At 45.0% G+C, this 14,987-nt stretch overlaps 2 protein-coding genes across 3 annotated transcripts; one reads left to right on the top strand and one right to left on the bottom strand.

Moving 5' to 3' along the window:
* The first annotated feature begins 1,082 nt into the window (after nt 1–1,082).
* On the top strand, nt 1,083–2,543 carry kbtbd13 (kelch repeat and BTB (POZ) domain containing 13). The gene has a single exon (XM_034229133.1). The coding sequence runs from the start codon at nt 1,083–1,085 to the stop codon at nt 2,541–2,543; it is 1,461 nt and encodes a 486-aa protein (XP_034085024.1).
* A 364-nt stretch (nt 2,544–2,907) lies between these two features.
* On the bottom strand, nt 2,908–14,732 carry ubap1lb (ubiquitin associated protein 1-like b). 2 transcript variants are annotated; one of them, XM_034229140.1, is made up of 6 exons: nt 14,689–14,732; nt 10,391–10,496; nt 9,318–9,869; nt 6,781–6,957; nt 3,418–3,519; nt 2,908–3,329 (listed from the first exon to the last, which is right to left on the bottom strand). In XM_034229140.1, the coding sequence occupies exons 2-6, from the start codon at nt 10,493–10,495 to the stop codon at nt 3,195–3,197; spliced, it is 1,071 nt and encodes a 356-aa protein (XP_034085031.1). In that variant the 5' UTR covers nt 10,496; nt 14,689–14,732; the 3' UTR covers nt 2,908–3,194. The 2 variants fall into 2 exon arrangements, with proteins under 2 accessions (XP_034085031.1, XP_034085030.1); XM_034229139.1 differs by lacking the exon at nt 14,689–14,732 and adding an exon at nt 13,562–13,620.
* Nucleotides 14,733–14,987: the final 255 nt, after the last annotated feature.

The raw sequence follows: 14,987 nt of genomic DNA, 5'->3' as shown, positions 1-14,987 counted from the left end.
TAAAGGGAGGCGTGTGGTGCAGTGGGTTGCAGTCTCCGACGCTGCAGCTTCATACTATTGGCTCTGCCAGCAGATTGTCAGCTGATTAAATGCCCGATCATGTTCCAAACCACTTCAAGGATTATTTCTGAAACAGTATGGAGGTCAAACGCTTTCTCTCTCACAGGTTTACCACAAGGTGAGTTGCTTTTTTACACATACTCTCTCCAGAACAGTGTTAGCTCCTCTGAGTGTTAGCGATGCTTGCTAATGTAAACACAGACCATATTACTTCCAAAACACGTCGCGCATTGTTTCTGATACAGCAACGTTTCTGATAGGGCCGTGGGCGTAATGCCAGCCCACATTTTAGTAATGTCGTCATGACCGCAGCAAATCTGTCTATCTATGTATACAAGACATCAAAAAGTGCATTTTGCATGATAGGAGACCTTTAACATTTAGGGACATAATGTAAACACACTGAGATATTAAGTTGGTAGGAATAATTGAAACCAAGTATTTGGAATTAATTCAACTTTTTATTGTCACAGTGAGTGTACAGTCTGCATTTTAGCCATGGTAGTATAAGGAGCACTGTACTATACAGCGAGGACATGACTTATAGCTTTCTCACTTTAATTAGTTTTCTTCTGTTTGCTGCTTTAAGCCCATTGGTGCTCCAGTAAAGGCTGCAGGGCCACATCAGAACTGTACTGTAGTAGCAGTACGATCCTGCGTGTCCTTCACTCACGTGCTCAGTGAAACAGTGGCATGCTCCCTATGTGTGCCAGAGAACAGCCTATTGTTACGCTGTGACTCTTCCTGCTGCTCAAGGACAAATGTGCAGCTGTCTCACATACAAAAAGCAATATGACTCATCAGCACATTCACAGCTCCCTGCTCCTCTTTCTCCTCTGGCAGCGTGTCATCATTATGTACTTGAGGTGTGCTATCTATAGTCTGTCCAGAGCCGCCTGTCAGCTCGCTGGGTCGGAGCTGCTCAGCCTCTCTGGCAGTCTGTGCAGAAACACCACCCACAGGCAGGCTTTCATCTGTGTCAGAGCTTTCTTGTAGTGAGTGTGTGGTTCAGCTGGGATGTGATGAACACCCACAGCGGGGAGGAGATGGAGTCCAGCAGCTGTCCAGCTCACTGTCTGAGGGTCAGTGTTTGTGACAGCTCCTTCATTGTGGATAAGATCCTTCTGGCTGAGAAGTGTGAGTATTTCAGAGCCTTGTTCCAGTCCGGAATGAGAGAGTGCCAGCAGGAGCACCTCCAGCTGCAGGGGGTGGGCGCTCCAGGCTTCCTGCTCATGCTGAGGGTCCTTAGGGGGGAGCGCCCCCTGCTGAGCGCCGACCAGATCGTGGAGGCCATCGAGTGTACGGCTTTCCTGCAGGTGCCGGTTCTCACCGAGCACTTGATCAACACGGTGAACTCTGAGAACTGCCTGCTCATGTTCCACACAGCGGCCACATTCGGGGTGAGGGAGCTCGCCCACTGCTCCGCCCTGTTCATCAGAGACATGTACTCCGAGCTGGAGGAGGACGTGCACACCTTACCCGACTCGCTGGTGGAGTACATCCAGTCCCTGCTCCCCAGCAGCTACATGGCAGTGTGCAGCCACTCCCCATGCACAGAGCAGCTGCAGAACCCCCAGAGGACCGTGAACTTCCTGGACGAGGACAGCAAGGAGTGGAAGGTGCTGACTCATCTCCCGGTGAGCACCAGCACCACCATGGCAGGCGTGGCAGTCCTAGACAACAAACTTTACATCATCGGGGGGGTGCATGATGTGAGCAAAAAGGTGGTGGAGAGTGGTTTCTGTTACAGCCCTGCAGCAAACACTTGGACCACCTTTTGCGGCCCCCAGAAGCTGCGCTACAACCTGACTCTGATTGGACACCAGGGCTGCCTGTACGCCCTGGGAGGAGAGAACAACAGGAAGGCCCTGTCCTCTGTGGAGAGGTTCAGGGTGGAGACAGGGAACTGGGGGTTTGTCTCCCCCCTCCCTTGCCCGGCAGCCCTGGTGGTGTCTGCTATAGCTATGAGCAGGATCTTCATCTGTCTGTGGAGAGGGAAGGGTGCCACAGATATACACGAGTACGTGCCGGAGCACGATCAGTGGCTCCTGGTCACCACGCTCACCAGGGAGCACAGTTACGCTCTTTACATGGTGGCCCACAGGGATAATCTGTACGTGGTGCGCAATGGGCCCTGTGATGACTTCCTGCTGTGTGTGATGGACTGCTACAGCCTGAGCTCCGGCCAGTGGACGGCTGTGTGCGGTCACTACGGCAACAGTAAGGGCTCCCTGCTCACCGCTGTGGTGAGAGGAGACTCAGTGTTCACTCTGAGCCGCCACGTCACCACAGAGTACACAGTGGAGGATCACAGGTGGAGAGTGACGCGGGAGATGAAAGGGTTCGGTAGGATTGGATCCATATATACATTTCTGATGAAGCTTCCTAAAGTCACTGTCTCCCCTGTGGGAAACTCTCCAGATGTGAACCAAACCCTCAGAACCTGTCCCAGAATCTCCTCACAATGCTCAGACAATAACTAATATACCTGTCTTATTTTCACTGCTTTGGTTCTAAAGTAATCCAAAGAGGCAAGACATCCATCACAGGTTATAGATGGATTTCCTGCTTTGTCCTTCGCAGTGTTCATCCACTGATGGTTAACTCTTGAGTCCTAAACCCGGAAATGAGTTGGCATATTGAAATGCCTGAAATAAGATCTGTGGTTAACACAAGCTGAGGAGATTGGAGTTATGCTTTAATAACCAGCGATGACGACATGTTGTGCTGCTGTTATCAATCTGTGGGAAGCAGAGAGAGAGAGTAGAAAGGAAATAAAGTTTTCAATTTACAAAAAGAAAAAAAACACACTGCCTCGCCTAATGTCTTTAATAAAGTAATCCCAAATACAAACTACTCAGGTCGCATGAGAATACTTTCACATGTTCACATAATAAACACAGGACTGAAAGGGTGCAATATGGGATCATCTTCCTCATCATCATCATCATCATCATCATCATCATCATCATCATCATCATTGTACACAGTATAATGCAGTGAATGTACTTTTGGCCAGGTCCAGATATAATACTGTGGGTTATTCTCTGTGTGCTTATCAACTGGACTTGATATTTATTCCTGCAGCGGATTTTTGGTTTCAGTTGAGATATGGAGTGTGTGTAGATCTTCTGTCAGGCCACGCGCATCATCAGCTCCTCCAGGGCGCGCTCCCGGTGGTTGTCATGGACCAGCAGCACCTCTTTGATGGCGTTCTGCTGGAAGCCCATCTCGTTGAACTGACTCAGCAGGTGAAGGAACTCCTCGGCCTCCAGAGGGAGACAACATTTTGGTTTTTTATACCATTTCATCAATACATCTTGCAGTGTGTGTGGTGTCATCCTCTGCAGGGCTTACCTTTGTCTCAGAGTTTTGAAACATCTCCAGAGCTTCTTCCACCAGACTCTTATCATAACCCAGCTGACACAGGTGGTCACAGGCCAGCAGGTAGCTCAGGATCTGCGCACACACACACACACACACACACACACACACACACACCACACACACACACACACACACACACACACACACACACACCCACACACACACACACACACACACACACACACACACACACACACACACACACACACACACACACCACACACACACACACAATGATTTAACTATTAACTATTTGAATTTAAACGTCAGAAAAATATGTAAGTATTGGGTTAGTTGTACTATTATACAGTACATATATTTATCATTAGATAATAATAATAAATTAAGTAATGTAACTATTAATGTTAAGCTTTATCATATCAAATAATTGTGATTATTATCATTATTAAATCTAACATATTATATTATATTTTATTATATGATATACTATTTTGTACTATTAAATGATATTCTATTGTATTATTGATGATGTGTTTTTTTTTGTAAAATGCATATAGCAATATGTTGGCAGCAAGTGTCTCCAGGAGTGTGCCCCCTCCCATCCTGCACGACGGGGTCATGCGAAACACAGAGCGCTGTGGAAACTCTGACGGCTATTTGTATCTTGCTTCACAAGGCTTAGTATACTGTGTTTTGGTTTCATTCCCATGGGCGACTGGTAACTCTTTCAGCTATACAAAATAACTGAAGAGAATCTACACTCACTGGCCACTTTATTAGGTACACCAGTTCCACTGCTCGTTAACACAAATATATTATCAGCCAATCACATTTCAGAAACTGCTGATTTTCACGCAAAATCATCTCTAGGGTTTACAGAGAATGGTCCGATTAGGGTAATCACTAAGTGAGCGGCAGCTCTCTGGGAGAAAAAGCCTTGTTGGTGCCAGAGGTCAGAGGAGAAATGGCAGACTGGTTCAAGTTGATAGAAAGGCAACAGTTACTCAAATAACATTACATTACATTGCATTTAGCTGACGCTTTTATCCAAAGCGACTTACAATAAGTACATTCGACCAGGAAGACACAACCTTGAAGAAAACAGAATCATATAAGTACATCAGGTTTCATAGAGCCAAACATTTCAAGTGCTACTCAACTGGCTTTAGATAAGCCAGTCCTTTATTAGTATAAAAGTGCTTCGTTAATAGTTCTAACGCTCAAAGTGGAGTCGAAAGAGATGAATTTTCAGTTTGCGCCGGAAGATGTGCAAGCTATCTGCCGTCCTGATGTCAATGGGGAGCTCATTCCACCATCTTGGAGCCAGGACAGCAAACCCACGTGTTTTCGCCGATGGGAACTTGGGTCCCCCTCGCAGCGAGGGCACAACGAGTCGTTTGGCTGATGCAGAGCGTAGTGCACGCGCTGGGGTGTACGGTTTAACCATGTCCTGGATGTAGGAAGGGCCAGATCCATTCGCAGCATGGTAAGCAAGTACCAGTGTCTTGAAGTGGATTCTAGCAGTTACCGGAAGCCAGTGAAGGGAGCGGAGGAGCGGAGTGGTGTGGGAGAATTTAGGAAGGTTGAAAACCATACGAGCCGCTGCATTCTGGATGAGCTGCAGTGGTCGGATGGCACATGCAGGTAGACCAGCCAGGAGGGAGTTGCAGTAGTCTAGGCGTGAGATGACGAGAGCCTGGACCAGAACCTGAGTCGCTTTCTGAGTCAGCTGGGGACGTATCTTCCTGATGTTGTAAAGCGTGTATCTGCAGCAACGGGTTGTAGCAGCGATGTTTGCAGTGAAGGACAGGTTGTTATCTAGGGTCACACCCAGATTCCTTGCAGTCTGAGTCGGGGAAACAACTGAGGTGCCGATGTTGATTGTCAGGTCAAGAGTTGGACAATCTTTTCCCGGGAGGAAGAGCAGCTCAGTCTTGTCAAGGTTGAGCTTGAGGTGGTGAGCAGACATCCACTGAGAGATGTCAGCTAGACAAGCAGAGATGTGTGCGACGACCTGGGTCTCTGAGCGGGGAAAGGACAGAATTAATTGGGTGTCGTCAGCGTAGCAGTGGTAAGAAAAACCATGCGGGCTAATGACTGATCCGAGCGAGTTTGTGTACAGGGAGAAGAGGAGGGGACCAAGAACAGAGCCCTGAGGGACCCCCGTAGTTAATTGACAAGGGTCGGACTCAGACCCTCTCCAAGTCACCCTGTAGGTACGGTCTTTCAGGTATGAGGTGAGGAGGGAAACAGCCACTGGTTACAGCCAAGGTATGCAGAAGACCACCTCTGAACCACAACACGACATTGCTGCGACATTCGGAAGGTGGGGTCAGAATTTGGCGTAAAAACATGAGAGCATGGATCCATCCTGCCTTGTATCAACGGTTCAGGCTGGTGGGGGTTAATAGTTTGGGGGATAGTTTCTTGGCTTACTTTGGGCTCCTTAGCACCAATTGATCTTCGTCTTAACGCCACAGCCTACCTGAGATTTGTTGCTGACCATGTCCATCCCTTTATGACCACAGTGGACCCACCTTCTGATGGCTATTCCTGCAGGATAACACGCCGTGTCTCAAAGCTCAAATCATCTCCAACTGGTTTATTTAACATGACGATGAGTTCCCTCAAATGGCCTCCAGTCACCAGATCTCAACCCTATCTCTGAGGAATGTTCCAGCACCTTGTTGAGTCAAAGGGGGTCCAACCCGGTACCAGCAAGATGAACCTAATAAAGTGGTCAGTATGTAGAAGGTGTATACTGTATACATATAGAAATAAATATAGATAAAATCTCAAAGTTATTGTATGTGCAGTGATAGCAGGCTCTGCATGTCTGATTGGACTAACACAGTTAATACGGAGGTCACAGGTCAAACTGTTATTGTTAGCCACCCCTGAAGCCAAACCCATGATGTAACCCACTCTAAATGCAAAGTGGCTGCACTATGATTACATTTACACAAAAGGCGAGCAGGATTCAAATATAAGTAACTTTAACTAACAACATATTCAGCTTGTCATTGCCTCTCACTGAGTTGCTTTTTATACTCGCAGCTGTTTCAATGCTAATGGCAGTCTACTGACACATCAAACATTACTGTGAGCTGGATTCAATGATGTTGCTCCTTTCACTCGAGAGCAAAAGCTGTTATATATAAATACATATGTATAGCCAAGGGACAACTTTTGGGTTGACTATGAGACGATTGGTCCCCTGGGCACAGAAGATTAAATCGTCTCTTAGCCTGTTTTCGTTGTTGTTTTGGTCTCTGTGACATATCGTGTGCTTATGAGGTGTGTTTGTGGCAGACCGGGAAGGAGTGATAGCATACAGTATCAGCGGTCTTAGTGTATGTAACAGTGACTGACCTGATCTGGGGTCTGCCGGCCCGTCCTCTGCAGGGCCATGATGGCGGTACGGAGGGGGTAACCCCGGGCAGTGACGGCCCCAAGCAGCTCCCTCTCCTCTGGGCTCAGAGCTGACAGCAGGTCTGCAGACCAGTCCCAGCCAGGAGAGGATTCTCTGCAGGAGTCTGGACTGAGCCGCTGAAAACAACACTGTGTAGTGAGTGACAGTGTGTGAGTGTGTGTGTGTGTGTGTGTGTGTGTGTGTGTGTGTGTGTGTGTGTGTGTGTGTGTGTGTGTGTGTGTGTTGTGTGTGTGTGTGTGTGTGTGTGTGTGTGTTCCTGAACATCCCAGCAGCAGGGGATGGGGTTCTTGTTGATACCAGGAAGTAAAGCATTATATTATATACAGTCATCTTATCAAGAAAGCACCAGTTTGCAGCAGCTTCACTCACTCTCATTAAATGTGATTCTGTGTTAGGCTGACAGATGAGATGCAGCTTTGCTGGGAAAGACATTTTTAGAGGACTTCCTCCTGCTAATCCTGATGAACCTTACACCTGGCTGGATTTAGGAGCAGACTTTACACAGTCTACTTTTAGACTAAAGATCCAAAAAGATTTGGGAAATGTGAATTGGATGGATTTCCCCTCCAAGTGTGGACATTCCTCTAAGAATAAAGTACATTTAAAGACGGACTTGAATGTAGATAGTTAGACTACGTGTGCTGTGTTATGCAGAGAGGGGTGTGTGCTGATGTAAAGCTGTATTTATAGTGTGCTCCTGCAGACTAACCATACTGCACATTAGCATTAGCTCTCTCATAAAATAGTTTTGTTGCAACAGCATTCTCATTAAAACACAGGTGTGTTTAGCTCATACTTGTTGTTTTATACAGTGATAGGACATGAATATTATTCTGTATTGTGCAGCGCAATAATGTGAACTGAGATGATCAAATCCAGTTTTATTTATATAGCACATTTATAAACGATTTTTGGTCGAGCCAAAGTGCTGTAAATATAATAAAAATAGCCTACAGTAGAGACACTTTACAGCAAATACAACAGCACAGATTGTTCAGAATATCAGTATGAGAAATACGACACCCTCTACCCTTAGACCCTCACATCGTACAAGGAAAAACTTCCAGAGAAAACCCACAGTTTAAAGGGGAACATGGGAGAAACCTCAGGGAGAGCAACAGAGGAGGGATCCCTCTCCCAGGACGGACAGACGTGCAATAGATGCCGTGTGTAAATCCAAGAGATAATACATTTTACAGCATATAGACCGAATGTTAGGAAATGCATGTGTCTGTAATAAGAAGATGAATCCACGAGGATGTCAGCTACAGATGATGTTGTGCTGGCCCTCAGTGGCAAAGCTGCAGTAATTCCTTATTAATTATTACCAATGGATGATTAACTATGTGTAATGTGTGTCACTGATGAACACACAGAGAACAGGACTGCACCTCCTCTCAGCTGGATGAAGGAGCGGTTCTCTAACATGCTCAACATGTCAGATTTAATAGAAATGGATTCAAATGTTGAAATTTAGTCTGAACATGTATCCAACCTATTATGAGCAGCGTGGGGGTCTGGGGCCCTGCTCAATGGCACCTCGGCAGGGCCCAGGAAGCAACTGGTACCTGGAAGCAAATGTCTACTCTATATTTTGTCCGGTCTTGGACTTACGGCCCGTCCACACGCAGCGTCGCGTGCTTCAACGGAGACGCTTCCCATTCACTTTGAATGGGGTGACGTCACGCTTTGCCGAACTGCATTGTGATTCCGTGGCGTCGCTTTGCCTCTGTTGCTCGCTTCGAAAGTTGAGAAAAGTTCAACTTTTGAAGCGTAGACGGAAGCGCCAGCCCATCAAATCATATACCAGTACACAGTGGCGGCGCCAGAGTATTTTTGTTGGGTAATCTATGGCAGGGCTAACCCATACAGTGGTGGGGCTCAAGTCAGTATTTGCAATGTAATCACATACACGCTATATCGCCCCCTTGACAGTGAAAAGCCACGCGTGAGGTTTAGATTATTTCCCTGTCTCAATCAAAATGGAACTGTATGAAATAAAACGGCACATTTGTCTTGTAGTCTTGTTCTCAACATTTAGCATTTTGCTTATTATTTAATTTAATTGGCTTACTTTAACATAATTTGTCATTGTTGGGCTAAGGTGGGGCTAAGCCATTTCTTGGTATGGCTGTAGCCTACCCCAGCCATACCCTGGCGCCGCCACTGCCCGTACAAGCTCTAGCCAATCAAACCGCGTGCTTGTGTGTCCAGGGCTGGATATTAATGTGATTGGTTGTTGGTCGCACGCCAGACACGCCCACCGGCAAGCTTCAACGCACGCTGCCGTGTGGACGTACCGTTACACCAACCACCCTCCCGTGGCCAAGCTAGATCCCTACAGTGCTCATGCTGCCATTAGATCATGTTTCCATGATCCTGAACCTGAAACACATCCTGGAACTCAGCTATCTTCTTTAAAGAAATGCTTAAAGCTGGAGCTCCAGCAGTCATGAACATGTTGATGGGCTCTTACCGTGTATGTGGTCCTGTGGCTGTAGAAGCTGGGCAGGCGGTCCACTGTGTTGGCTCTGGTGGTGGGGGTCCGGTGGCTGTGGGGTCTGCTGTCTGTGTTGGCATTGTGCTGTTTGGGTGTGTCCAGCACTGACAGGGAGCACTGCCGGAGGTTCTTCCTGCGCTGGTGCGGCAGGCTGCTGAGGCAGGAGGGGGGGTTCAGCAGGTCAGGGACGAAGGCCTGTGCTCTCCTCCGACTCCTCCCACCTGGAGCAGCAGGACGCCCTCCAACAGAGCAGGCACCGCCCTCTTCATCATCCTCCGAGTCTGAGACAGCCATCTTGCTGCGCAGGAAGACGGGGTTGAGGCTGTGGGAGCGCGGGCGAGGGGTAGGCTCCCAGAAGTCGGAGCAGTGGCGGCTGGCCAGGCGGCTCTGCTGGGGGCTGCTGAACATCATCCAGTAGGGGGGGCAGGACGGCTGCAGGCGGGACGGGGAGCAGAGTGGAGGACTCTGCTGGCCAATGAAGCCGCTCTGCAGCCCGGCAAGAACCCAGTTCTCCAGACTGAACCCATACTGACAGACAGACAGCGAGTTAGACCTGCTGCTCTGAAGCTGCTCTGCTCACTGTCAGAAGCTTCATCAACAACCACATATCATCATAATACCTCCGATAAAGGCTGAGATGTTTCTGTCTGGACCAAAGTGGTGGACAGAAGGAAGACAGACACATTGTATTACCTCTCAACCGCCTAGCTTTAATCTCTGAACTAAGGAAAATGCTGCATCAATATGAGCTGCTTGTCTAAAATGTATTATATTGGTATTGATATTTCAAGGTGATTTGGTGGGGAGGAAGCTGGTGTATTGGTGTGTGTGTTTGTGTGTGTACAGCGTGTACTGCACACACACACTAAACACACACACACTAACACTACACACATAATGCACCCACACACAATGGCAGCCTACATTGTTCCGACACACATTGTACACACACACACACACTGTACCCATATAACACGCACACACACACACACACACACACACACACACACTATATACAGTACATACATACACACACTGTAAAAACACACCTCTGTGTCCTGCAGTGTGTTCAGATAATCAGGGACAATAACCTCCATGTCGTCTTCCACTTCCTGTGAGGCACACTGTGGGATCCTCAGAGGGACACCGTCCATCCTGAAACACACACACATACACACACACACACACACACACACACACACACACACACACACACACACACACACACACACACACACACACACACACACACACACACACACACACACACACACACACACACACACACACACACACACACACACACACACACAGAAATACTGTGTTTTCACATTATTTTCCTTCTTTTAATCAGTGTCGCCAGTACTCTGACTCAATAATGTTTTTACACATTTTAAAAGTTAAAAGTTATTTCATCAACATTGTTTGTGGGTCAGGTCATTGTATTTATGTGCCCTCCGCCAATAAATAATTCAAGGTAGGGGGTTTGGGGCCCGTTTATATTAAACAAAGAACATCTTCACTGTCCTGCCTCATGCAACTTGTCTGCTACTTGATGACAAAAGCACCTCAACAGCCTAGCTTTAATCTCTTAACTAAGTGAAATGCTGCATCAATACGAGCTGCTTTTTAGTCTTACATCAATATTGGTTTGATATTTTAAGGTGTTCCGGTAGGGAGAAGGCTAGTTTGCTTGGTTAAAGAAAAAACGCATGTAAACAGTCCTGGTAGATTTGATATAGAAACATTGTAACTAGTTGTGGTGCTAGCTAATCAGTTGGCATTTGATTAAGGTAGCCTAAGCCATTAGCATGTGTGATGAACTAACATCAGGTTAGGGTTGGTTACAACAAAGTGATGGAGGATTCAATACAGCCTCGTATGATGAGCAATGTTTTCTAAAACTAATAAAAAAACTAAACTCAAACTGCAGTTACCTGATTAACATTCTGGTCAAATTATTAAAGTTATAACTGTTTACATCTTTATCCCTTTTTCATATTTAATACAACTAACTATACCCTTAAATATTTATGGAGATTTTATATCAGATGTTTCAATATTAATAAATGCACACAGAAGGATTTGATAATTTAATTTCCGATTTAAATATACATGAATCTTTCAACAAACACATTCGATGAACACTAAAATAAATGTAATATGATTATGTAAAATAAAAATCCACAAAGACTTTCAGTAACTAGATAAAAATCAAGCCTTCAGCTCGACGAGCCCTGTCTGATAAGATGATATATTATATGTAACGGTCATAGTTATGTGTCCCAGTACATAATTCAGCATTGCAGAAATATTGGTGTCCTTTCTGATCACAGCCTTATCTTAAAAAACAAACATGTTAGGTCAATGGGTCAATCCTGCTTTCATCATTTTGGAAGAGTTCTTGAACCAAACTGTTGCTTTCATGATAAGAAGACTGTATATAATATAATGCTTTACTTCCTGGTATCAACAAGAACCCCGCCCCCTGCTCACCCAGAGCCCTGCTGCTGGGATGTTCAGGACACACACACGCACACGCACACGCACACACACACACACACACACACACACACACACACACACACACACACACACACACACACACACACACACACACACACACACACACACACACACACACACACACACACACACACACACCACACACACACACACACACACACACACACACACACACACCAACTCTGGCTTCCTTGCACTGGTTGCCTGTTGCTTTTCGAATTGTTTGTAAGATTGTATTAATAACTTACAGGGCCGAGTCATTCTACAGAAAAGGTGGAATCTGGGTGATACAAATCTGCTGAAATATATTCCTTCTAAACACATCTAAAACCTGTTAAATAGCAATAACTAACTCTTAACTTGATGAATCCACAACAAGTAGAGCTTAAAGTATTTTTATTATTTGTATACATTATACAAAGCTTATTTATATAGGAACGTCACTGGTGTTACGTGTTACCAGGAAGAAGAGTAACACCAGTGACAATTTGGAGAAAACACTACCATTTTAACAAAATTGCTGTCATGGTCAGACCACATATGGCTTCAGTCAATATCAAAATCGTTGAACTCTTCAATACAATACATTTTCCCTTTCAAATGTTCATCCCTAGGGCTATGAAATGAGTAACACTAATGACAAATTTGAAGATAAAATGACACCTTTAACCAGGGCCGGCCCTAGACTTTTGGGAGCCCTAAGCAAGCTTTGGCTTGGGGGGCCCCCGCACGTTCTCACTACACACAACACGGAACCAACTTTTGTCTTATGATGTTAGCATAAGCACACATATTGCATAAATAAGCATGTAAACACAGTGGACCTAACCTCCTCTAGGAGGGGTCCTCACCTCCTCTCGCGGGGTCCGGGCCGGGGCATGCTCACCCGGGAAGATTTTTTTTTTAAATATTGAAGTTAAAAGCATCAATCTGGTGCACTTTGAGAGCAAAATTAAGAGATCTATGGATACATCTCTCAACAGCCATATGAAACAGAACTGTAAGCAGATTTTTCTTTATGGATATTTTACAAATCACTTAAACTGTATTCTTGTTTTGTCATATAGTATTTCATAACTGTTTTTCATTTATTCTCTCTGGCTGTCCATCTCATAATGTTCACATAGAAACTAGCTGTCAATAGGAATATCAATCAGAAGAATTATAATTTCTTGCAAAAATCTGTCACAAAAAGAGGTTGCACATTTCAATTCAGGTGTTATGGAAACATCAGTGGCCAAACAGCCACATTTACTGCTGCAAATACGTTCAAACATGCTGTCGACGTAAAGCAGTGGCAACTATGCCACCATTTCAGCTGACTTTTTCTCAGAAATACTGTCACATAACATCCATATATTTCAGTGCTAGGTTGATGCTTAGCTAAGCTAACTATGAAACACTTTAACTGACAGGACTCAGGATCAACTGTGTACTGTAAGGTAGCTTCTAGCCTCATGTCGAACAGTAAGTCAACATTTCCCAGAGAGCTTTCTTTGAAATCACCAGGTAACGCTAAAAAAACATTACATTTAGATTGTATGACAAAGTGTTTATTTCATATATCTGGCTAGCTATAGCTACTTGCTAACGGTTTAGCTTACCCCCGCGATTCAAAGTAACATCAACGTAGCTGTAATGTATGTTTTGCTTTCATGTTCGCATAACTTGGAAGTTTACTGACATTTACATACCTTGTTTACCTGGCTCAAGTGGTGGCTCTGGGGTTGTTGTGTGAGCCACCACTTTTTTGAGAATTTTAGTCTTTTTTAAGAAAAAAACGTCTTATGTCCATCTTCAAAAACTCTGAGTCCGACTGACAGTTTATTTTAAACATTGTCACAGCTCACAGGATAGGTACCAGGCGCGCCGGATTCATTTTAGAAGTGGGGGGGCCACTTTTTGCAAAAGTGCGTGTGTATGGCCCAATCCCAAACCACGCCCTACACCTACACACTCCCCCTCCGTGATGGAGTGAACTCCGTGGAGTGACACATGAGGCTCCCTCCTGTCAGATGGAGGGAGTAAATACAGCAGCAAGCTTTGGGACAAACTCCCCTCTCTCCGGCAGAAACAGGAAATGCCGTAACTGTATGTAGGCCTAACAATAGTTTCAAATCAACATCTCTTTGACAAAAAATGTAAATGACTAACTCAAATAAAACTCCAAACATCTTTAATTGTGTTACTTTTTTGTAAAGCTCTTTTAGTTTTAAACCTGATGTTTATAAGCTTCTTAGTTTTTGCAATAGTCTGTAAATATACACAACTTTATACTTTTTTGACATTTTCTGCGGCTGCAGAGGTGCTGCTTTTGGGTTCATCTGGCTTCGCTGTTTCTATGATTGAAGAAGGTCCAGGCTCCGGAGATGTGGATGTCAGGGATGTGACCTTCCAGTTCTTAAATGTAAGTTTAGATTGACTGTATTTAGTTTTCTTCTGCGCTGGTTCTTCTGACATGTTTGCAAGTGTATATATTATTTTTAGGTTAACGGCTGACACACACAGAACAACGTAACAAATAAAGTAAACAACGTAACAAATAAACAAATCTAAGCTTTTTTATTGGTTGTAATTTACATGGATACATTTGAATGGTGTGACAATGTCCTATTTGATTGGGTTAAAATGTACATATTCTTCCTGTCATGTCTGCCTGCTTTATTTGACCTAATGCAAAGCTCCATCGAAATCAGTCGCATTGACCCGAAGACACGTTTTGATTCCTAGCTTTCTAATGATATCAGGATTGTTTTTGTACTCCAAATATTAAGCAAAATATGTCACATGAAGATATTTTCGTTTGGATTACTGCACTCACGAGAAACACCGGCTGTTGTTATGCCTGCTGTGACGTTAAATTACTCCGTTCTCCGCTTGTAATTATGCCGAAGCTTCAAAGTTGTAGGCAGGGGCGGCGGGTGCTGTAGGCTAGGGAAGGCTAAGCCTTCCCAAATATTTGGGTCACTGCATCCTGGTAAAATACAAATATAATGTATAATGTCTGTGTCTTTGACATTAGCGCTGCTAGCCACCTGTGCCCTGTACTACGAAGCCAGTTCAACATACCCTGGATATGTTTGAGTAACAAACAAACTAACAACAACAAATTAACAAACG

Source organism: Gymnodraco acuticeps, unplaced genomic scaffold, assembly GCF_902827175.1.
Source record: "Gymnodraco acuticeps unplaced genomic scaffold, fGymAcu1.1, whole genome shotgun sequence".
Classification (NCBI taxonomy): domain Eukaryota; kingdom Metazoa; phylum Chordata; class Actinopteri; order Perciformes; family Bathydraconidae; genus Gymnodraco; species Gymnodraco acuticeps.
This window is presented reverse-complemented; position numbering and strand designations above follow the sequence as displayed.

Excerpts from the sequence above, each read along its gene's own strand:
- kbtbd13 (XM_034229133.1), top strand. The coding sequence starts at position 1,083 with ATGAACACCCACAGCGGGGAGGAGATGGAGTCCAGCAGCTGTCCAGCT.
- ubap1lb (XM_034229140.1), bottom strand. The coding sequence starts at position 10,495 with ATGGACGGTGTCCCTCTGAGGATCCCACAGTGTGCCTCACAGGAAGTG. Across the intron at positions 6,958-9,317 it reads GCCACAGGACCACATACACG|CGGCTCAGTCCAGACTCCTG; the intron begins GTAAGAGCCCAT and ends TGTTGTTTTCAG. Across the intron at positions 3,330-3,417 it reads TTCAAAACTCTGAGACAAAG|GCCGAGGAGTTCCTTCACCT; the intron begins GTAAGCCCTGCA and ends CTCCCTCTGGAG.